This window comes from Rosa chinensis, chromosome 7 (genome assembly GCF_002994745.2).
Source record: "Rosa chinensis cultivar Old Blush chromosome 7, RchiOBHm-V2, whole genome shotgun sequence".
In the NCBI taxonomy this organism is placed as follows: Eukaryota; Viridiplantae; Streptophyta; class Magnoliopsida; order Rosales; family Rosaceae; genus Rosa; species Rosa chinensis.
Genome location: NC_037094.1, coordinates 26,013,230 through 26,036,124, shown reverse-complemented (window position 1 = coordinate 26,036,124; position 22,895 = coordinate 26,013,230). Strand labels below are relative to the sequence as shown.

Here is a 22,895-nt window from a genome sequence, read left to right as displayed (position 1 = left end):
AAGGCCAACAAAATATATATATATATATATATATATATATGTGTGTGTGTGTGTGTATATATGTGTGTGTGTGTGTGGGTGTGGTTCTCGCTTAGTTGTTTAAGCTAAAATCTGGAAAAGGAAATAATCTACTTTGTGCTCAGATGTCCATAATTAGTCTCAACCATTCATGTGGTAGGGTAGAAATTGAATTAGAATATTAGATCTTACCCACTACTCTTATGCATGCCCATTAAAATTTGGGAAGGGGGCTCATAATAAATATGGACGACTCACCCTACCCACTAATCCACTATCGATCAAATGAGTGAAGAAAAGAAAAGATAACATAGGAATGAAGTCATCAATAAATTCTCAGTTTTGTAAAGAAGAATATGTACATAGGAAATAGGAATGACTCACTCTACCCATTATTGATCATTAAATTTGTTAGGTGATGAAGACCATAGATAGGAGCGGGTTGGAGATTTTGAGGCCATGCTTTCTTCTTTAGAGAAAGAGAAACGACAATCATAGGTCATTTTCTGAAAACAAATGTTTATAAGAAGCTGGAGATTTTGAGATTTTGACTTTTGAGACCCGAGTCTTGTATGAAAATGAACAATTCTGTTAGTACTTACATGCGGAGTTTAATCAGTTTATGCATGTAATTAAGAAAAAGTTTAGAGAATTGTGCCAGATTATTTTGGACATGAGTATGAATCTTGATGGGGTTGGACTCAGTTCTATCGTATCGGTCTTTTGGTCGTATATCAACTCATTTGGTTTCTCAACAATTAGAACTACCACTGATCTACATATAGGGTTAAAATGATTAGTTACGCCATGGAGGTTTTGGTGTCGGTTCAATTTCAGTGTATCAAAGATGGAAACCAAAGAAGAAGAAATCTAGGATTTCGAACCCATATTTGATGAATTTGAATTTTGATGGCTCCAATATGGATTTTTAGACATGTTATAGGATTCCTGGTGTTGACGCACCAGAAATCGTAAATTAACTCCCTATTTTTTTTTGTGAGAAGAATAAATTAACTTCTTTAGTTTCCCAAAGATGAGGATTACCACCGGTCTTATAAGGGTTAAAACTAAAAGTGCAGTACCCCATGGAGGTTTCGGTGCTTCAAATATCAAAGATAGTGACTGAAGAAGCAAAAAGACTTGGTCCATATTAGAATTTTTGTCTTCAGATGAATTATAGGATTTTCAATACCCGAGTTTCGATGGCTCCAAAATTTTTATGGATTTTTAGATAGGTTTTGGCTATGGGCCATGGTGTGTGAATTTTATGTTCTAGTACAGATGCTGATTACAGCATACTATAGTATGTCTGTACGTGAGATTGTGAGGCCTTGGACTAGACAAGGAAATTCTATATCTATTGGATTGTCGTACGCAAGTTCACAACAAAAATATCAACAGAATGGAGTTAGTGGACGGTGGACCATACGAGAGAAAAGAAACCCGGCCGTGCACCACAAAAAAGCACTATTGAAGATCCTAAATCAAGGAACAAAGCCCCAATGAATTGTCCCTCACAGATGCGAAAGAAGTGAAGCAACTCCTGTTAGCTGGACCACATCTACAGTATAGAGCTCCATCTCCAATACCATGAAAGGTAAGAACAGTTTCAGACGATTTGCCAGAACTTTGGCATTGGAAATTTCCGACTGCCCAAACAGGTCTTCTCGGATAAGTCAAGCTGAGCTGAGATGAGTCTGAAAAAATGCCATCAGACTCCAACATAAAGAAACAAAAGGAATACATAAGCAACACTTGCTGGCTAAGGATTCTCCCATTCATAAATTAAGCATAATTGGTTATTCAAAAAATAATAATTAAGCATAATTGTTTTCCAGACAAATTGACAATGTTTTTCAGCAGAAAAATTGACGATGCCCTATGTCTAGCAGAAACATTACGAGGAAATAATGAATCAAAACCAATAGACGACCACATCATTGTAACTGCCAGAATGTCTCGAGTTACTCTGTTCATAACACTATTCTTTATCCATACGAACTCCTAACTAGCAGTACAATTTACACACCAACTAGAAATACATTTTAAAGGGAAGACGAGCCTGGAACTGAAAAAGAAATGTTGTACACAAACTCAACAAAAACAAAAAGACCATCCTCTGGAAAAGCTTCAAAAAGTTCGAACACAAAGGTCCGAGAAGCGGTCTTTCAGAAACCAACTCTGTTTAAATTTTGGTCAAATCCACATCTATTTTCACATGATGATGCAGCGCCTCCTTTCTTCTTGTGGCTGAGCTGGAGGTTGCTGGAACCTACTTGAATCGGATGGGTCATATGGATACAAAGATGTGTCGAGCCCGTACTGGATTAATCAGCACAACCAATCACCAAAAGAAAAAAACAGAGCATCAGAATTAAAACCATAAGCTGTGGAATAGATTGCAACTTAAAGCAAACTGACTGCAAACTTTTCACTAGGACCAGTCAACAAATTGTCAGTACCCGATAGGACATCAAATTATTTCCTAGATTCCGTATCTACACCAGCATGGTGTAGTAACTCTCATGGCAAACCTTGCTTATCAATTCAAAACTTAAGACTATATGGTGTAGTAACTCTCATGGCAAACCTTGCTTATCAATTCAAAACTTGGACTACAAGTCTGGCTAAGGCCAATATTGCAGTAATCATATACAGATGCGTGTTTTCCGTGTACATATACATGCATAGTTTTGGTTTGAGGATAGGGGAAGTTAAATGTGGTGCCATACAGGAGTATAAGCAAGCCATCTTGACACAGAAGTCTCACCTTTTCCCTCATGCGTGTACTCCAAGCATCATTTCTAATTGGACGCTGACTACTGGCCCCAGCAACAGGTACACCGGTTGCTGGAACTGGTGGCGGCCTGTTGATCAATGGCTCTTCATCACTATCATACTCCACTGGTCTATTTACAGCTCTAACTCCAAGGGCTAGCAAGAACATTAGAGCCTGAAATTCAATGAAAACTCATTATAAGAACCTGTTTAGGAACAATTCAAGTGCCTTTGGGCATCTCAATACCATACTTAACTAGACTCATGATAGGAATGTTTTGTGCAGCCGATAAACATAGACATGAAGAAAAACTTTTAGCCCGAAGGAAGATTTAACAAAGACCAGGGTCTTACAACCCACAGGCTCCAGGCAGCTGGCTGGCATTTTCTCATAAAACAGCAGTTCCAGAACCATTAATGTCAAATGTGAATGTCTCGATATTGGGGTATCACATGCAAATAATTGCATTGATATCATTGTCATGCAGATACAAATGTAAAGAAAATCAATCATATCATTCTCAGCCAACAAACAAATTTCCCAAGAGGAACAAAATCATGGAGAAATTTTATTTAAGCAATTCAATAAGACCCTGGTTTATGCATTTGAGCATTCCCTTCATCATATTATGGAAAATATGGATGGTAAGTGCAAGCAATGAAACAAAAGTCGAACTTGTGAAATAGACAGTACAGCTGACATCCAGTGAGTAAAATTTTTCTTCCTAATCTTGATTGGACAAACCAAGCCCAACCCAAAACTGGCGGGGATTAAATGAGTATTCCAGCAAATATATTTTTCACAGAAGCACTACATTAGGTCCCATTTTACAGCTTTGAATTATGCTTTTACTTTCACTTCAGGGTATGCATTGCTAATGAATTACAAATTCCAAATATTATTGGGAGGAAGGACTATTTTACTCAGAAAGAAACCGCCAAGCAATGTTTCAATAGTTTGATTCAAGGATCTGTAGAAAAATCTACAAAGGAAGAAATAGAGTTCATACATACCAAGAGACCTAGAAAAGATTTTAGATATCATAATTACCTCAAAGATAACAGCTCCAAGAACAACCCATTTGACAATATTCCAGTGCGCTTCCAGAAACTCATATATCATATCAAAATCTCCAGTTGCATCCGTCGGGATTTCCTAAAAGTAACTTATGAAACTGATGAGATGGCCAACCAACCATTACCCTCTAAAATTTGAAAAGATCAGTTGATACAACACTTACGGTTTGCCAGCTTTTGTCAAAGAATATAAAGGCTGCAGCAGCCAGCTCTACCAAGATCAAAAGGATCAACAACACCGAATACTATGCTGACTTAAGGAAACCACTTTTGGGGAATAAAAATGAAAAACAGAAAAGTACAAAAAGCACATGCACATGCGCATATTTATCAGCCATCAAGTACAATGGCATATTGGCATCTAATGCAGCATGACATATGAAATCATTGTAGCCATATATGCTGGTTGGAGGTGATTGACCCATAACAGATAGTCAAGGACTTGGTATCTGCCATAATATTTGGACAAAAAGTGAAGGATACACAACTCAAGCAGCAGCCATTCCGTGTTACAATACCGATGCAACCGAAACAAGAGATGACAAATATAATGACTCCAACCCCAATAAACAAGTATATGAACCTGCAAAAGCATGAGATGCCAAAAATGTGAGGGAAAAAGAGACTAATTAGACAGCTTAAACTCAACAGGTATCACAAACAGTTTCTGACCTTTAATAACTCATTCAACAACATATTTTTATAAACATGCACATATGCATATATCTAATATAAGTAAGTAGTGGGTTCATTCAACAACAGAAAAGGCAAAGAGGAAGAAAAAAAAAACTAAAAAATAATTGTTAGAAAAATGACTAAATGCAGATAATGAATGGGAAAGAACATGAACTGCAACATGATCAAGTTAATCTTAAACCAAGACCAGCTAATTTAGGTGAGCTTCAAGTCTGATTAACTAACTTCAATCTATGGAATCTGGGTCTACAGATTGGACAGACAGTAGAGACCAGAAAGGAGAGTCGGGGGTTTACAGTTTAAGTAGAAGGACAAGAACATCTGCAAGATCTCTAGTTGATCAATTAGCCTTTCAGAGCTCCAGCAGATTTAAAGAGGATGATCCACCCCTCGTCTTAAAGTTCACCTTTAAATATGTTAGAGATGCTACCATCAACCGATTAATACATTATGGGGTCCTCAGCTCTTCATTGATCAAATTAAATTGTTAACAATGCGGATCAGATTTAGCCTTCTTCCCAATAAATAAATAAATAAATAAAATAATAATAATTAAGATAATTAAAAAAATAAAAATGAAAAACCTTTATGGGCCTATCTTGTGAAGGGGAAGACTTTTCACAATTCATAGAATTAATGATACCACAATTATAACTTAATGGTTTTTTTTTTTTTGGAAATAAACTTGGGAGGTTTTCTTAGAGGAATTGACAGCGTTACTTGGAGGAATACAAAAGTGCATCCACTGAATCCGTCCAAATCTAGCAATCTGGGGGGACATGGCTGTCCAAGACTTTTGGAGGAACTATCCTACTCATTTGCGCAAAGGCATGCTTAAAGGAACAAACTAGAGGAGGACTGCAGCACCCAGAGCTAGTAGAGGTCATGTCATCATAGAGCTATGGAGAGGAAAACTATTTCTATCAAAAAACAAATTCGTCTAAAGTATGAAGGCTAACTCTACAGGTAGTTATATACTAAGAACAATGAAGTTAAAGATTCCATAACATCTCAAAACATATTTCTGCTAGGTATAATCTTTCCAACATCACCTCTGAATTACTTGAGAAAATGCAATAGATGTAATACATCTAGAAAATCCAATAATCTATCTTGTTGTTAATAACGAATTTTCGGGGAAACTTTATGGAGGCCAGATGTGATGTTTTATCTCAGAAAATCTTGGTAAAAGATAGGAATATACACACTTATTCGGAATATTGGACAGTAATATATCCAGTTTGAAACAATTGAATTTGATGAATAATTCTAAAATATATTGGACAAATGATTCAAAGAAAAATGAAGAAAGATATCTATGACAAACCTACTTGAGCCAAGTTTGCAATTATACACTCATTTAAACATCCATATTTCATTAAGATAGCATGGCAATTCAGAGAAATCTCTGGTTGTTTTAAAGATGAAAAACTATGAAGTATGAGAGGTTTAAAATTGCAATGAACAAGATAATATCAAATGCAAGAAGATAGTCTATTAGAAGTATATTTAGTAACTTATTCTATTGACTACAGCCCTATATAACATCAAGTTTGCAGTACATGACCTCAATTATACTAATATAAATGTTTAACTTGAAAATCTAAAACAGAATTATAGAGGGCAGTAGGCATACCAGGCTTTTGGCAAATTGTCAAAAAAATTAGAAGAAAGAGACACAGCCGTGAGCATAGGGCGGCCAAGCTGTATCAGAGCATCAGTTTCACCCACAGGTGAATGCATATTGGCACCGTCGGCTACTTTCATGTATTCTACCAGCAAGTAGATCCCATAACCCACAATGGCCAACCCAACGAGGGTCAATATAAAGTTCAATAGCTTCAATAGGCACTCCAAGCACCCTCTGCAGGCCATCTCGAACAAGTTCTTGGACCCCTTCAACCTCCGAATTCAAATCAACGGGGCCTCTTCTATTTCATCAATTAGCCTAATAATTTCAACAAACGGTCGTCCACATTTAGCCCGAGTATCAGTAACTCAACACACACACAATTCTGACTTCAAAAAGTCAACAGTCAACTTGTAATTGAATTCAGCTGCCTACTCTAACCTTTTAAATTATAGACCATTCATTTTCTAAGATCAGGTTAATAAATTAACAAAAATAGCTGAAGCTTATAGAACTTCAGCTTTGTTGACTTCTATTTCTTCAAAACCAAGAACACATCCTAAAACACGATCGACACAGATGATTCCAGTCTTTTAGCAAAACGACATTATTTCAAACTCCCTAACCTAAACAACTCTGATTTACAATCAACGACGAATTAAAATCGAAATCGCTCAACTGAATTTAATTTCAGGTCCATATGTGATGAATCATAAATCTTCCTGGATTAATTGTATATTAAGAAAATAAATAAATTAAAAAAAAAAACAAAAAAAATGAGCTTCAGAATCTCACGGTAATCAAACCAAGATCGAGCAATGAGCAAAGAGATTGAACACTTACAGATTCAAAGGCCACGATTCAGAAGGCTTCAACGGATTTGAAGCCTCTTCCGATTCTGATTTCAGACTGAGGAAGAGAGAGAGAGAGAGAGAGAGAAGCAGAAAGGAGGGTGAGACCTGTTTATTTGTCTAGTGGCCAGTTGGCATTCTGATTTCTCGCCGTTTTTAGTTTTTATTTTTTATTTTTTATTTCTAAAATGACGTTATTACCCCCATGGATGTCCCCGCATTTATTTTGTGGGAGAAGCAGCGCAGGTCTGGGGATAGTTTGGTCCATTCATGAGCTATCTAGAAACAGAGACGTAACAGACGACACCGTGTCACCGCTTTTTTTAACGTCTTTCGCTTCGTCTGTGTCTATCCATTTCTTCTCTCTGTTAATCTCAATCTATTCATTAATAATTTATTCTGTTTTTCTTTTTTATAAGCCGGTGTGATTTTTTGTTTTTCTGTAAATTTTAAAAATTGGTCTAGCGAAAATCTGGCTAGGTTTGCAAGTTGGGCGAACGTGAGCTGGATATTCAAATAAGTCTAGCATTCGATCATTTGCTTGTGAAAAACATCTTATAGAGAGAGCTTTATCCAAATCAGGTCCCGATTCAGAGTGGTAGCACATTTTGCCACCATATTTGTAACAAAAAAGAATTATAAATTTTTTTTTTGCCGATAACTAAATATTAAATGATAAATTTAGAATAGTTTCTTAAGTAAAAGATTATGAGTTCTACTCTCGTAGTCGGCTACCTTTTGATGTAAAAAGAAAAAGAAAACTTAGATTTTTGAGTGTCAATTGCAGTTATACTGGCATCATACTAGTGTTTTGATAGACGTTCGCATGCCTCTAGTACGTGACGAGCTAATATATAGATAAGATGATTGTGCTCGTACTGACTAATGTTTTTGTGAAGATCTACTCTGATGATCTATTATGATTACTCAAGCATTCTTATAGATCCTTCAAGACATGACTTTGATCATATTTTTGTTCTAATCTTTGAAATTTGATCTTTTAAGACGTTACACTTACAACGCAAATCTTGCATTTTTGAAAAGTGAATTCATTAAAACTTTTAAAGATTATAATCGTTTAGAATGACATCCCAAAAAATCTTGGGAGCAGACACAAGCCACAGACGGCTTGAAACTAGAGCTAAGCTAGAACAAACCATAAGGTGTACTACATCAGCAGGAAGTTCATGTACAATAAAATACTGCTCTGAATCACTTAAAGAGAAACTAATAGAAAACTGAAGATAAATTCTCAGCCTTCTCAAGATAATTACCAACAATGAGACCATAGCCACGACCTCGAGATTTGGAGACCAAACCAGCAGAATCTGTAATTCGTGCATGTAAGGGATCGGTAGATAACTTAAAACTATGTTCGTCCCAGCACAATTAACACTGCTCGCCATGCACGCAATTGTGGTACTCACAGCGTGATTATACAGAGATTTTTTATAGACATAGTAATAAGCAATCTGCCTGCACTTAAGCACGACACACCTGAAATAATTAGAAGAACTCATATGAGCAAGCAAGCATCCAAAACCCCTCCTGGGTCCCAAATCCAAAACTGTGGAGAACTCAAGCCCAACCATTGGGCTCTGTTTTGGGCCCAACACCAACCCAGCCCCCAAGCCCATGACCTTATTCTAGGCACCCAAAAGACTGATATGGGCACCCAATCAAGGTCGGCTCCGGTGAGGAAACTCAGTACCGTCGCTGCCCTGTGTTGCACCCTTGATTACTGCACACCTGGAATCAGCACTCCCTGCCGTGCCTTTATCCCAGATCACATCGTCACTGACATTTGCTGCACTGCCGTCGTGCATCTGCTCTGAAACACAGCAGCCCGCCGTGCTTGTGCCCCTCGCTTCTCAACCGTCAATCCCCGATAAAGGTGTCGACAACCATAGCCAAGAAACCTCCCTGCGACGGACATTCCAACCTTCGTCGTTAACCTCGTCGCGCCTAACTCAGGTGGCCTACCCCATCGCCACAACATGCGATCAGAATCCAACCCCATCGAACCTAGCCTGCTGGACCAAACGCAGCATTGCAAATCCGAGATCGGAGACGAATCCCAACTCAAATCTACGCCACACCTGCCAACGCTGAACAAGAACACGATCAAAGACGCAATCAACGCCTTCATCGCCACATCTTTGGTACCAACGGATCCTTAGAAGAGTGCCGCCGTCGCTCTCTGCTCAAACCCTAGAGTTTGCTTTTTGGCTCCCTGAAGTGTTAGGTATGATCCAAAAAATTTAGGCATTACATTATTGTATCAAATAGGAGAAGTAAATATAACGCAAATCTTGCATTGTCAATTGGTTACATTATTTTTTAGTTTAATTCTTTTTGTAATTTTATTTCATATGAATTTTTTTATATTACACTGGTAATATTTAGCCCAATACCATTTGGTCTGGTAGCATAGTATTTCTTTAGTAAGTAGGAGGTTGTCAGTTCGACTCACGAAAGACTAGTTATAGCATTTGAGTTGTTTATCTGATAAAAAAAATCAAGACTCTCTAAAAGGCTGGTCGACTAATTATTCTTAATTTTGATATATTATACTTTCTCTTGATCATAATTTCTTTACAAAATAATAATCCCAGTACAGTTTTCAATTGTTGTGTAATGAAGACCTATACTCAGTTCATGAGTGCCCAAAAAAAGAAGTCGTTGTTGTATAATTTACTTCTGTCTCTGCATGATTTCAAGGCAAATGTCCCTTTCGTCAACAAGCTACCAGATCGAAATTCTAGATCCCAATCAGAGACTTACCTAACATTCTTTATGTAGTTAATTTATTATGAAATTACAGAAACCAAAATGGAATTAATCTTGAAATGAATGTTGTTTTTACTATATCTAACTAATAATATCTGTTAAAAAAAATTATAGTATTCATTTTCTAGAAAAAAAAATTTAGCACGAACTTATAACCAAACTGAGCCATGTTCTATTCAATCAATTATTTATTCATTTATACTCGACTACATTGGATATAAATTAAATAGTGAAGAATAATAAATAAGTTACAATAGATTTATTTATCTTATTATATAAAGTTGTAATTAAGTAAGGTATTTGAGTGATTGGTCATGGACTAAATGTCATAATCATTTCTTTTTTGTTTGATAAAACAATAATATCATTTCCTACAAACAAAAGTAAAATTCAGCAGCGAGTAAGTTTAGTTGGTATGAGCGTACTTGTGGTTGAGCCTCAATTCAAATTCGATCCCCTCTATTAGCAATCTTACATTAAGTCAAGCCATATGCAAATCTCCCGTGGAAATTCATATATTTGGGGTCGTGTAGACATGTACGTGTCGGTGTGTCCTACATCAATCCTTTAAGGTCGAAGTTGTAGGTCTGTCCTGACGTGGAGATGTAGGATGGTCGTTCTCTCTCCAAACTTTTTGTAACAAAAAAAAAAAAGGAAAAAAGTAAAAACCATTGGTGCTATACTTGTACTGTAATGGTAGACCCAAAGGAAATACTTGTACTAGAGTTCCAGATTGGTCCCTACCCAGAAGTCGGTAGAAGAATCTGTCCAATTGTAACCTAACCGTCGTTCAAGACATCAACAATAGGTCAAACAATATGTGTCAAATACCTCAACCCACAAACTAATCCTATTTCTCTTATCCATTTTGTTTTTGTTGTGGTTGTTGTTGTTATTATTATTATTATTATTTTCGGTACCATCTTACCAAGGATATTATGCACGTTTTTGAAGATTGAAATGGACAACTTGGACGCATTAGAGCCACTACCTCGTTATACAATTATACATGGCTATTCTTTAACACTCCACATACTAGAGCTACCTAATCCAACATTGGGGAAATAAAATAAAAAATTAAAAAAACGAAAGAGGATGCATAAAGTCCATGGAAAAATTGTCTGAAATATCACTAAGAACTAACATCTACTAGTGCATAAAATCCAGACGCTCAAGTCTGTGTGGTGGCCTGCGTTCTTATTTGGGGCAGTCACTTCACTATCTTCGATTAGATGAGCCTTACTTAGAGTAATTTGGAAGATGTCTTACCAGCTTGATAGAGTACTTGGTTATTCACTTAAGAACTTGATGGCTTTTTTGCTGCGCGGCTTAATTGGCTAACGAGGAAAGTATATTTAGATCCGCTAACCTGACTTTTGGGTTAGAAGTATGTCATTCTCGACTCATATTTGTATCTGCAATCCTACTTCTAACTTTTCTTTTTATTAATATTGGAATGGATTGATTTTAATTATATAAAAAAAAAAAAGTTAACTCAAGGACTGGCCTCCTGGACTTCACTCAGTTGGTAGGACTGGTAACAATTTCAGGCCATGAAGATCTCTTTAGTCTATTAATTAATTTTAGTGACATGATTGGCTTAGAGTAATTTCCGAGTTACACTAATGGTACCTTATGTAACTCTTCAGTTGAAATAAACAGTTTGGTAATGGACATTTAGAGAAAAAAGAAAAAAAAAACCATTATAGAACACATGTATCACCAACCTAGTCCAAATTAACCATGATGAATTGATGGTCTCCTTAATTGTAAGAGTATTTTGAATTGATCATAGTTTACCTAAGTCGATGCGACAATTTGTCATAAGCTTGTAGAACAAATAATCAAATTTGCATTCGGTGGTCGTATTTAACATGAAGTCTAAGTTGCAAATGAACTAAAACGCCCATGTTTATTTGTTGAGAAAGCCCAGTACGTTGAGATGAATAAGAACTTTAAGAGGCACAGTTGGGTTCCTATTAGCTGAATCCTTAATGGGAGGGATAGTCTATAAAGCACAAGTCCCCCCTTTTGTAATCACAGAATCAATTCATAATTCAATCCCATGCATATCTGGATCAAGTTTAGGATTTCTTCTATAGAAGTGCTTTTGTTATGTAGGTCTTCCATTGCATGCTGTTTTCACATAATATAAGTACTTCTTCTTTTTTTTTTTTTTGTAAAAACACTTGATGTTTATTTTTAGGATTGGACATATTAAGCTGATTCATTTCTAACCTCTCTATTTCTTCCAAGTTTCTTTGGTTTATTTCTTTTTGCAATATCCTCTGGAGTTTTGGATGGAACGTAACAGATTAAAGCATGATGGAGGTGACTTTTAATTTTAAAGATAAGCTAATATTTTCTTTTAAGGAATCAACATGTTTGGTTTTTATCCCTTCTTTTAACTCCCAGTCATTTCCAATTTTTGAGCTTCTGGGTCTCTCACCTTTGAGGCCTGCAGCCCCTAGAGTTATGCAAGTGTTAGAGGAAGTTCACCCGTTGGGTTATCAGGTCATTTATTATTCACTGCTTTTTCTCTGGATCACTAAATATACTGTGCCCGTGACCCAGGGCACTAAATACACTGTGCAGGTCACCATAGTGACCCAGAACACTGTACAGGGTGACCCAGGGCACGAAATACACTGTGCTTGTGAACTAGAGGGTGAAATTAACACTAAAAAATAGTGAATAGTATGTGACCTGGTGACCCAACGGGTGAACTTGCTCTTATGACAACCCCCTCTTTTTAATTGGGTGAAAGTGAACACATATGAGTCTTTTCATGATCCTTCACTTGCAGGTTATAGCGGGATCGTTCGAACTAGTAAGGCAGTGTTTTTGGGGGCCTTCTTTGCCAGTGTTAAAATGCCTAGTGCTCTCGATGTAGAGATGTTAGCTGTCATTGAGGCAATGTGCTTAGCTTGGACAAAGGGGTGGCATAATCTATGGTCGAAAGTCAGTCTTTGCTTATGTTAAAGTATTTCAAGGAACCCTTGCCTGTTCCTTGACGTCTTCATACAATGAGGCAAGTTTATGGGGGGCCTTCTTTGCCAATGTTTTAAAGTGCCTGGTGCTCTAGATGCAGAGATGTTAGCTGTCATTGAGGCAATGAGCTTAGCTTGGACAAGGGGGTGGCATAATCTATGGTTGGAAGTGGACTCTTTGCTTATGTTAAAGTTTTTCAAGAAACCCCTGTTTATTCCTTGGTGTTTTCGTACAATTTGGGGCAATTGCTTACATACAGCCCATCATATGAATGTTCACATCTCCCACATCTTTAGAGAAGGAAGCTCGGTAGCAGACAAATTGGCAGACTATGGTGCCAGTGTAGATAACTATGTTTGGTGGGCTACCACCTTTTCTTATTCTTCTTTTGGTCAGAATCTCTATTTCCATCCTCATTACAGATTTTCTTAATCTTGGTTTTCATGGGCTCCTCTTGGGAGTTTCACTTTGTATTTTGCTATCTCAATTACTTGCTTCTTTTTGTATGGCACGGGGTTCAAGTTTTTATGTCCCCCTGGGTTATAATTTATCTATAATAAATGGAACCGGACATGGGGCTGAACCTCCCAATTAGACTGGATTTCAATATTTTTTTTTAATGATTCTTAAAAATCACACAAAAAGAAAGCACTTGTATAAGTACTTTTAGTGTTTTTTCTAAACACCAATATTTTAAAACGCTGAAGCGTAACCCGATGCAGTTTCAGGAGAGCCTCAGTAAGGCTAAAGACATTTATGTATGTAATTGATTTAGTCAAATTTCGAGCATGATAGTTGTTGTAGTCGTATTAGACATAGTTGCCTGCAAATCCGCATTCTAATTACTCAATTATACTATAATACATATCATCTACAAGTTCATTTATCAGCAAAGAATGAAAAAAATAAATAAATAGAACGTCAACAACAAAGCAAATAATGAACATAGAACAAAAAAAACAAGAGCTATTATAATTGCTTTGTTCTGTTTGGCTTTGGAATTCTTCATCTCTGTTAATTAACTAATCTGTCTTCTTCTTTAGTATCTCCAATTCTCCATACAACAAAGCAAAGAATGAACAATCTGTAGGTGCAAGCTTTGTACTTGGTGTATTGGCATTCCCATACAAAACAATGAAGTATCCTTTTGAATCAGCCCCGTGTGTTAAAGTGTGTTTGATCTAGGAAAGTATCTTTCAGGTTTAATATTTTTTATATAAAGATATTTTTCTGTTGATAAAATCAGATTATTGAAATCCGGTATTTTAGGATTTGATGTTTTTAATTAGTTATCCTTAATCAAAAAGATTTTGTTTCCTAATAGGATCATAATTAGGGTAGATTCTTGGTTGATTGATACACACGTTGGTTCTGAATATATTCAAAAAAGAGACGTCCATATGGGTAAACCATGGATGCAAGAATTATTTGAGTAGTCTTGCTTGTTTGCTTAAGGTTGGAGTTGTCATAAGAGTCAAAGGCACTTGTTCCATGCTTAAGTGTCTTGATTGTGTTTCTCATATGCATAAATTCTCTTGAGATCAGTAGAGAAGCTGTGAAGAAAGGAGAGTGATAATTGGCGATCGTTCAAGTGAAGAAAGAGTTCAAGATTAAAGACAAGCTTTTTGATAGTTTTGTCTAGTGAGTGTAGCAAATTGAGTGCTACTTGAGTTTTGTAAAGAACATATCCTTCGTTATAAGTTAATTGTTTTTTTTGGGTTCTCAAGAGTAAGTGCCCCGCAGTGTTTTTAATCTCATACTTGAGGTTTTCACTGCATAACCAAAAATCTGGTGTTCTGTATGAATTCTTTGATTTCTGCCCAGTAAGGATTGATACGTGCCTTGCAATCCCCTTTTTCCAGAAAACACATTATGTCCTTGTATTTTCACAATCAATTGAGCACCTACATACTATTATCATGAATTCATTAACTAAACAATATTAGTAATACTATAGTCCTTTGATTTAATTCCAAAGTTGAAACACAACATCAATAATTCAATATCGTTATGAACAAAACTAAAAGTTTGAAACATGGATCAAAATCAACAAATAACAACCATTATATATAAATATATATATATATATATATATCACTATATCATATTATCATAAGAAATTAAGATTCATTCAAAGTTAAATTTATACCTTGAAACTTTTTGCTGCAAATATGCAACCTGGAAGAAAATCTCTTGCTCCAAGTCTGAAAAGTAATTGTTGGAACTTCCTTTATAGCCAAATTCTTGAGGAAACAAATGGACTGGATTTTTATATGGACCCGTTCAAGATCTGTGGTTATTGGACGGGTTTGGATCAAAAATTTTAATCCGTTAATGATCCGAATCCGTTAACCGGTTTATTTAACTGATCAAATACGGATTTAGGTTGATCCGATTTGTTAATGATCCGGCCCGTTTTCTTAATAATAATTTTTTTTATTAATATATTATTATTTAAAAAATATATATAATATAAAATATGAAGAATTTCTAATACAATTTTTTTTGCAGAAATCTAAGGGACAGTCTATCACCCAAGATTTCAAGAAGCACGCACTACTAGAATAAGGTTAATAGACATCATGTCTTTTAAATCAGTTAAGATTTCAACCGATGTAAATTGTTTTTCTAACATCAGTTCTTAAAAATTTGATTTCTATTCATACGGTTAACATCGTTTCTTATATTCGACCGATGTCTATACTTTTCATCCAAAATTTTAAAAAAAGGCGGAAAGTACTAAGCCTAAAATTTTGTAAGCGGGGAGCCAAATTTTCACTCCTTCCCAACACTTGGTCATATTTCACCCTAGATTCATATTCACTAACAACCACAATTTTCATTCCCAAACCTAACCACCGCGATAAAAACTAGCCACCGACCTCCTCTTCCTCCTTCTCTACCTCCGACCGCTCTCCTCTTCCTTCTATCACATCCAGCCGAAGCCGGAGTTGCGTTCGCCGTTCTCCTTTCTCTCTCCGTGGGCCTCCCCCTCTCAGCCCCTTTCTTCGACCGTCGACTCGTTGAGGCATCTACGGCCTCTCTCTCCTCGACTGTAAGTCGGTAAGAAGTTGTCTGGGTTTTGACTTTGAGCATCTCCATAATTTGAACATCTTCAATCGTTCTATCTCTGATGAACAACTCCTTGAATTTCTAGGTTTTCAAACGAATAGCCTTAAACTTGATCTTGGTGCTCTCTTCCTCGCAGCAAAGCTGAAAACTTTCAGGGTTTTCATACGAACAGCCTCAAACTCGATGTCTTGTGTCTGTTCTCAATCTCTTTTTACTTGATTTCTGTTTTGGACTCCTACTTTTGATAATAGAATGATAGATTTTGCTTCGTATAGGTTGGGTACTGACGAGATTATTAACATCTGATTTGGTGGTTCTCTTAAAAATGTTGTGAGCGAAAACTGAAAGGGACCCCGGATTCAGGGCACTTACCGAGGCAAGCAACTCTACACCAAGCACAGGTCAACTTCATGTTTCCTCCATTTAAGCATGTACTACCTGATTTTGACGTCATGACATTCACTTAGGCTCACTTGTCACTACTACAGCACCCTAAGGATCCTTGATATTCAAATTTACTTTTGACATTGTGTGATTGTTTATGAATGTGATTACTAGAATTATATGAATCAAAACTCTGTATTACAATATGGCACTTCAAAACTCTGTATTACAATATGATTGATACATAACATTTAGCAATTGAAATATATGAAGACCCAGATTGGTAAAATATATGAGTGTCCGGCAAATCAGCTCTGGCTGCAGCAGTTGGTTGTGAATGGGAGGCAGTTGAAGGAAGAAGAGCTGGGTGAGATTTTGGGATGTGAAGTACCTCATCAGAAGTTGAAGCCTGGGAGGTATTGGTACGATAAGTATTCGAGCCTCTAGGGAAAGGTAATGGATGAGCATTTGTTGTGTTTATCGTTGTTGTTCTTTTGTGGATTTGTGTTTCATTGTGTTTGTGTATTTGATTTCAGGAGGGAGAGAAGCCTGATTGTATCATTACTCCGAAACTGAATGTTGGGGGTAAGCTTCGGGCTGATGCCAGCAATGGGAACACTAATGTATTCATGAATGGCAGAGAGATCACAAAGATTGAGCTTAGGGTGCTCAAGGTATGCAAAATCATTAACCAAAAGCTCGCAGTTGAATGAACTTATTTGTTAATCGTCTGAGCTTATTAATTCTTGCATTGCAACTGGCCAAAGTGCAGTGGCCTCCAGATACTCATTTCTGGGTGTATGAAGATGGTACATATGAGGAGGAAGGGTAGAATAACATTAAAGGAAACATATGGGGAAAGGTTCTCTCGTACCAGTGAATATTGGAATCCTGTTTTGTGGGAGTTTAAATTTAGACAAATGAGTTTAAGTCGAATTTTTATACAATTGCAGTTTGGTTTTGTCAGGCAGGCATCCACCCGTTTCATTTGTTCATTATTCTCATTGCCTGTACCATCTCGTAATCAAAATGGGGCAATATAAGAGCCTATGACACAACCTTCAAGTAGGTCCATCCCTGAATACTTGGATCAGGCAAGAGTTCAAAAACTTTTGTTATTTGGTCTGGAGGGATCTAGAACTAGCACCATCTTCAAGCAGGTGAGTTTACATTTTGCTACTTTTACTCCAATATTTCTTTGCATTGGCTTAACCAAGGTAATGTTGTTTAAATTGTATGACATTTTAGAAATGCTTGGTTTATCGTTCGTTTATTCCATGAACTAGGCCAAGTTCTTATATGGGAACGAGTTCACTCCCGAGGAGGTGCAGAACATGAAGCTCATGATTCAAAGCAATATGTACAAGTACTTAAGTATATCACATGTGGAATCTGATGGATACAACCATGGAGGAGCAAAAGAAATATCAGAATGTAACTAGTCGCATAGCTACTTTAGAATTTGAAATCACTGAGCCTAACATTCTTTCTGTAGACCTGCTAAATGATGTGAGTATGTTATTTGAGTTTAGAGATCTCGGATAAGGTGATATATGTTATACTTTTTCATTGCATCTGCTCTATAGCAACACTTGGAGCATAAATGTGTTTAATTAAATATATTAACTTTCTTTCTGCAGGTTGAAGCTGAAGTGTCAAAGTTGGAGCAGCTCAAGTCAATTAAGCTGAAAGAGATCCTTCTGAAAAAGAAGTTGGAACTGGAGGAGTTATGCAGACAGTCTCACATGGTTACAGAAATACTGAGTGCTGCAGAATACTCAAATGAAGCTATAGAGTCTGGTAATTTCTTTCTTTCTTTGTTCTTTTAGGTTGTGTATATGACTACGGAAACTCATAGCAATGTTGTGGTAGCTTTAAGATACGAGAGAGCTTCATTGTAAGTGAATGCCATCAGTGATGTATTACCTTATAAAACTATTTCTTGGTCCATTGAACCAATAGTTTCTGATCTAAGAACTGCCATTACTTGTATAATTCATACGAAATATAAACTCATGGATCAGCACCAACAAACTCATTGTCAACTTGTTAGCGTATTTAATATGTTTAGGAGTTGTGGACCCTGCATGCCTGTTGGAACAAATTGAGCTTCAAATTGCAAGGGCAAAAGAGGAAGCTCTAAGCAGGAAAGAAATACTAGAAAAGATTGAAAAGTGGTTGGTTGCTTGTCAAGAAGAATACTGGCTAGAGGAATACAATAGGGTTGAGAATTCTATTCGTTTTTTTTCATTTTTTCTTTTTCACATATTATTGTCCTTTCTGTTTCACTTTGTCAATACTAACCACTTAAAATCTTCAAGGAATAAATCTCACTCCATTGTCCTTCCGTGTTGTGTGCTTTCAGGATGATAATCGCTATACAGCAGGAAGAGATGCTCATATTACTTTGAAACGTGCAGAGAAAGTGCGTGTTTTAGTAAACAAAATTCCCGGTAAAGACTTGGTTAAATTATAAATTGTAATTTGCATGGGATCCTTTTATTTATAGCATGCAGAGAAGATGTACATATTTGTGTTCCATGTTATGACTTTATTTGCTGTAGTGAATCAAACTGTCAGTTGTTTCATAGGTATATGACTCATCCACATAGCAATACACACTTACACACTGAAGATATGACAATTACATAAATGTAGCTCTTAGACTTTATGTACCACTAGTGTATCGGGAAACAGGAAAGCAAGGGTATTAGCAATTTCTTGTATAAACGGGTTGTTAGTAACTTATGTTGAACTTAAAATTAGCACCATAGTGAATTTTATATTTCCTCAAGTTCTTTGTTTTAAATGGTTAATGGAGCAGGAATGGTGGAAACATTGACTTCAAAAGCCACAGCTTGGGAAAAAGAAAGAGGACTTGAATACTTGTACGATGGTCTAAGTACTTTCAAAGTTAGACCAATTGGTAAAAGTTAGACCAATTGTGGTTTAGCACTACACCAAAAATGGTCTTTTACTGCCCACAATGTGTGCCGTAAAAGGGTATTTACGGCGCACAAAAGCAGACTGTAAATGTCGGAGCCGTAAAAGACGTACCACATTTACGGCACACTAAAATGCGCCGTTAAAGTGCATCCAAGAACGCCGTCAAAGTGATATCAGAAATGTTACTCATGTTATTTACGGCACATGTTGCACGCCGTAAAAGACTTTCTATTTAAGGCGTATAATGTGTGCTGTAAAAGAGTGATTGAGTTCCTATTTAAGGCGCAGCTTGCACGCCGTAAATAAGGTTTTTTTTAATAAAAAAAAATTTATATTTTTACCAATTTCACATTTGTATCACCATATCCATATGACAAATTAGATGTAAGAGAAACATTTCAATCAGATTATCGTTATAAGTAATTTCATTTACAAAATGACAATTAAAAATGTACAAGTAGCAGTTGTCATTACATCAATCAATCAAACTCACTGTACAAGTTCAATTCACATATCAGTTTCACAGTTTCACTTCAGCAAACAGATCAAGGACTACCACCCTCCCTGCAGGAACATAATGTAAAAGTGTCTGGAAAGAAGTGTGTTCCATTGTTAATGACAACAGATAAATAAAAGGGAACAATATTTCAAAAAAAAAAAATTTGTCAATATAACCTTCATTTGTGCAATGGATCATGTGAAAATGACCACCCCTGCAGAATTAGTCATTAGCATACCAAAACATAGTAAAGTCCAGTGACTTTCCAACAACACTACAAGTAACTGACATAAGGAAGTCATCATAATCAAGGTCAAAAGTGAAAAATACTTGTAGCACAAATTCTAGATAGTTGAAATTAACTAACTCTATTGGTAACTTCATTAAAGTTCTTTCAAACTGATCTCAAAACATTGGAAACTAAATTTCAAATATAGTGGTCAAAGTTCTGGCTAACAGATAGTTTATGCAGCTTCTTGATTTATCGTATATCAATTCCATAATATGAAGTGATCGACAATTGCAAACCTGAGATAGTTGGGCTTCTACTTCCAAAGATGCAGCTCTCCTTTTAATCTCTTCATCCAGCTTCTTGAAATGTCCATACATAGAATAGTAACTGCAACATGCATTGAGAAGTGAGTGTTTCGTTCTTTCACAAGTGCAAAACAGAAGAAATGATAGACATTGCAGAAGCAAATCCAGAAAGACTAAAAGCCAATTAAAATGCATATCTACACAATACACATACTGATATAGATTTTTTATTTTATTTTATTTTTTATCAATTCAAAGTTCTTGTTCTGCACAAATCAAATGGTTTAGTTTGGGCTTGCCTAGAGAATAAAGTAAGAAAACTATTAATGTGAGGTCTACTCCTCCACTACGACCACAAAACCAACATGTATAACCTTCATCATCACCAGAAAGCAAATCAAAAGTATAAATCAAACATACCTCTCAATCCATTATGTGTACTGCACCAGCAATCCAAACACATAAGTAAAGCCAAAACAGAGCTCCAACTTACTGAAAGCCAAACTAAATCCTAAAAAACTTCATGTCTAATACAACTTATAAATTTTGGGACTTGCTTAAGCCTCTCAAGGTATATAGTGAAAATTTCTGGTTTAATTAAATAAATGATTTACTGTCACAATGCACATACATTTTAACAAATGCAACTACCCTACACAGATTTTGCAGACACACACAAACACATCGAATCACACAACCCAACTTGATTTAGTAAATAAAAGTTTAGTACTTTAACTCTTCTTAATATATTACATACCAGCTAGCTGTTATTTCCCAAATAATGGTATTTTCTTCAATTCTGAGATAAAAAGCAACACTGAATTATAAGTATTGAAGATGGATTTTACCTAACAAAGCAGCAAACTTCAGAACACCAATGCCACGAAACATGACTCTGCAGTGTTCATAAATAATATCAAATGCAGAACCAGGGTTCTTCATTTGGAGATCTGGGCTTCAGTAAAACTTGTGATCTTAAACTCTGTGGTGCAGAAAACTGGAATATAAATTTGAGGTGGGCAATCTGTCCGGACTAAGTAAATGCAATTACACAAAAGAAACAGTATGGCTTAAAGCATTTGCAAAAGACATACAAGATTTTAGCTTGACAAAAACAGTATTCATTGTAGGAATGAAAGTGCAATAAGCTTACGAAAAATGCATAGTAATTCAACCTCATAAATTCTCTTAAACTCCATGTATGCCAAACTGATCCTTAGGAATGAAAGTGCAATAAGCTTACGAGCTTTAGAACTTGTAGAAATCTGTTTCTGGATCCCCCTGCAAGAGAAAATAAATAATTTAAACAAAAAAAAAAAAGGAGAGAGAAGAGAAGAGCTTGGGGTGGATAATAGTGCAACACTTAAAGATCTGGATAAACAAACCCAAGCAGGGTTCATCACTTATTGCTACTATTACAGTATAAAGTTTCAGAATTGAAAACCAGTCATACAAGTGAGAAACAGATCAATAAACAAAAAAATAAATGAAAAGTTAGGTATGTCATTCAGAATCTAGATAAGCTAGATACTGTTACTTAATATTCCAAATGACTTAACTAAATGCAATAGAAATCCTTTTCATCAATAAAAAGCACAGCTGCAGTAGCACTAAAAGGAAGAGGGAGGAAAAAAAAAGAAAAAGAGCATACCTGTAAAGTGTCTCTTACACTAAAGGAACTGAAACGACATAATTTGGACCTTGAACTAATCGTACCTTACAGTAGGAAAATCTTACCTTGAACTCGATAAGTTCATCCAAAAGATTTTTATTCCATACAAATCGAGGGTCAGCCTGAAAATGCATAAAGGAAACTGGAAGTTCAAAAATTCTGACCAATCGTAGTAGTCACATATTATGATACTTGACATGGATTACTTTCAATAGTCTTTCAGGGAATAATCAATTCACAGTCAACTCATAATTCTGAGTTTCCACTAACCTGCTTCCATATTGGTTTGGCCATCCAACCTTCAATCAACTTGCGTCTTCTCTGAAAGCTGGTAGAAAAACACATATGATTAGCAAAACTTCTTAGCTTTACACCAAGCTAAAAGTAGATATGCAGGAGTCAATAATTGATCTATAAGTGCACAAGTTACAATTATTTTGACTTACAGAGAGTCTTCTAATATTGACTGAGAAAGTGAGAACTGAGAAGCATGCTTTCTGAAAACATATTCAGTAAAACAGAACAAAAATTCAATTTGACAATCAAAACAGCACAACAAGAATAAAAATCCATGATTCAACTTACAAAAAAAAAAAAATAATAAGAACGAGAATGACAACAAATCTGACGGAGCTAGTGGATTAACCAAAAATGGAGATCAAATATGAGTCAGTTCCAACTTTGTAATGGGTCTATGGCAGAACGAAAACCCAGAAATAGATTCAGATTCTAAGAAAAAGTCACATACCCAAAAGCCTCTCTTTTGAAATTGGTGATATTACTAAGTGCAGCTTGATAATTGAGCCCCATCTCCTTCACAAACTTAGCGGCCCCAATATTGGATCTTTACAAAAGATCTAATCATAACTGGATCTGAAATTAAGAAGAATAAACGACAACGATGATAACTGAGCAAGATTAAATCAAAACAAACCGACGAAAACAAGATTGAAG

At 36.0% G+C, this 22,895-nt stretch overlaps 1 protein-coding gene and 1 long non-coding RNA gene across 2 annotated transcripts; one reads left to right on the top strand and one right to left on the bottom strand.

Annotated features, from left to right (window-relative positions):
* Positions 1–1,817: 1,817 nt before the first annotated feature.
* Positions 1,818–7,196, bottom strand: LOC112177001 (tobamovirus multiplication protein 2A). The gene is made up of 7 exons (XM_024315147.2): positions 7,043–7,196; positions 6,206–6,517; positions 4,357–4,456; positions 4,038–4,118; positions 3,848–3,952; positions 2,789–2,971; positions 1,818–2,340 (listed from the first exon to the last, which is right to left on the bottom strand). The coding sequence occupies exons 2-7, from the start codon at positions 6,442–6,444 to the stop codon at positions 2,233–2,235; spliced, it is 816 nt and encodes a 271-aa protein (XP_024170915.1). The 5' UTR covers positions 6,445–6,517; positions 7,043–7,196; the 3' UTR covers positions 1,818–2,232.
* A 9,866-nt stretch (positions 7,197–17,062) lies between these two features.
* Positions 17,063–17,765, top strand: LOC112175294. The gene is made up of 3 exons (XR_005802594.1): positions 17,063–17,149; positions 17,259–17,447; positions 17,574–17,765. It is a non-coding gene; the product is annotated as an uncharacterized LOC112175294 (long non-coding RNA).
* The last annotated feature ends 5,130 nt before the right edge of the window (positions 17,766–22,895 follow it).

What these genes read in the sequence shown, in the direction of transcription:
- LOC112177001 (XM_024315147.2), bottom strand. Translation starts at nt 6,444, where the DNA reads ATGGCCTGCAGAGGGTGCTTGGAGTGCCTATTGAAGCTATTGAACTTT. An exon ending in TTGACAAAAGCTGGCAAACC is followed by an intron (nt 3,953 to 4,037) that starts GTAAGTGTTGTA and finishes AGTTACTTTTAG; the next exon opens with GAAATCCCGACGGATGCAAC. An exon ending in GTACACGCATGAGGGAAAAG is followed by an intron (nt 2,341 to 2,788) that starts GTGAGACTTCTG and finishes TGATTAATCCAG; the next exon opens with TACGGGCTCGACACATCTTT.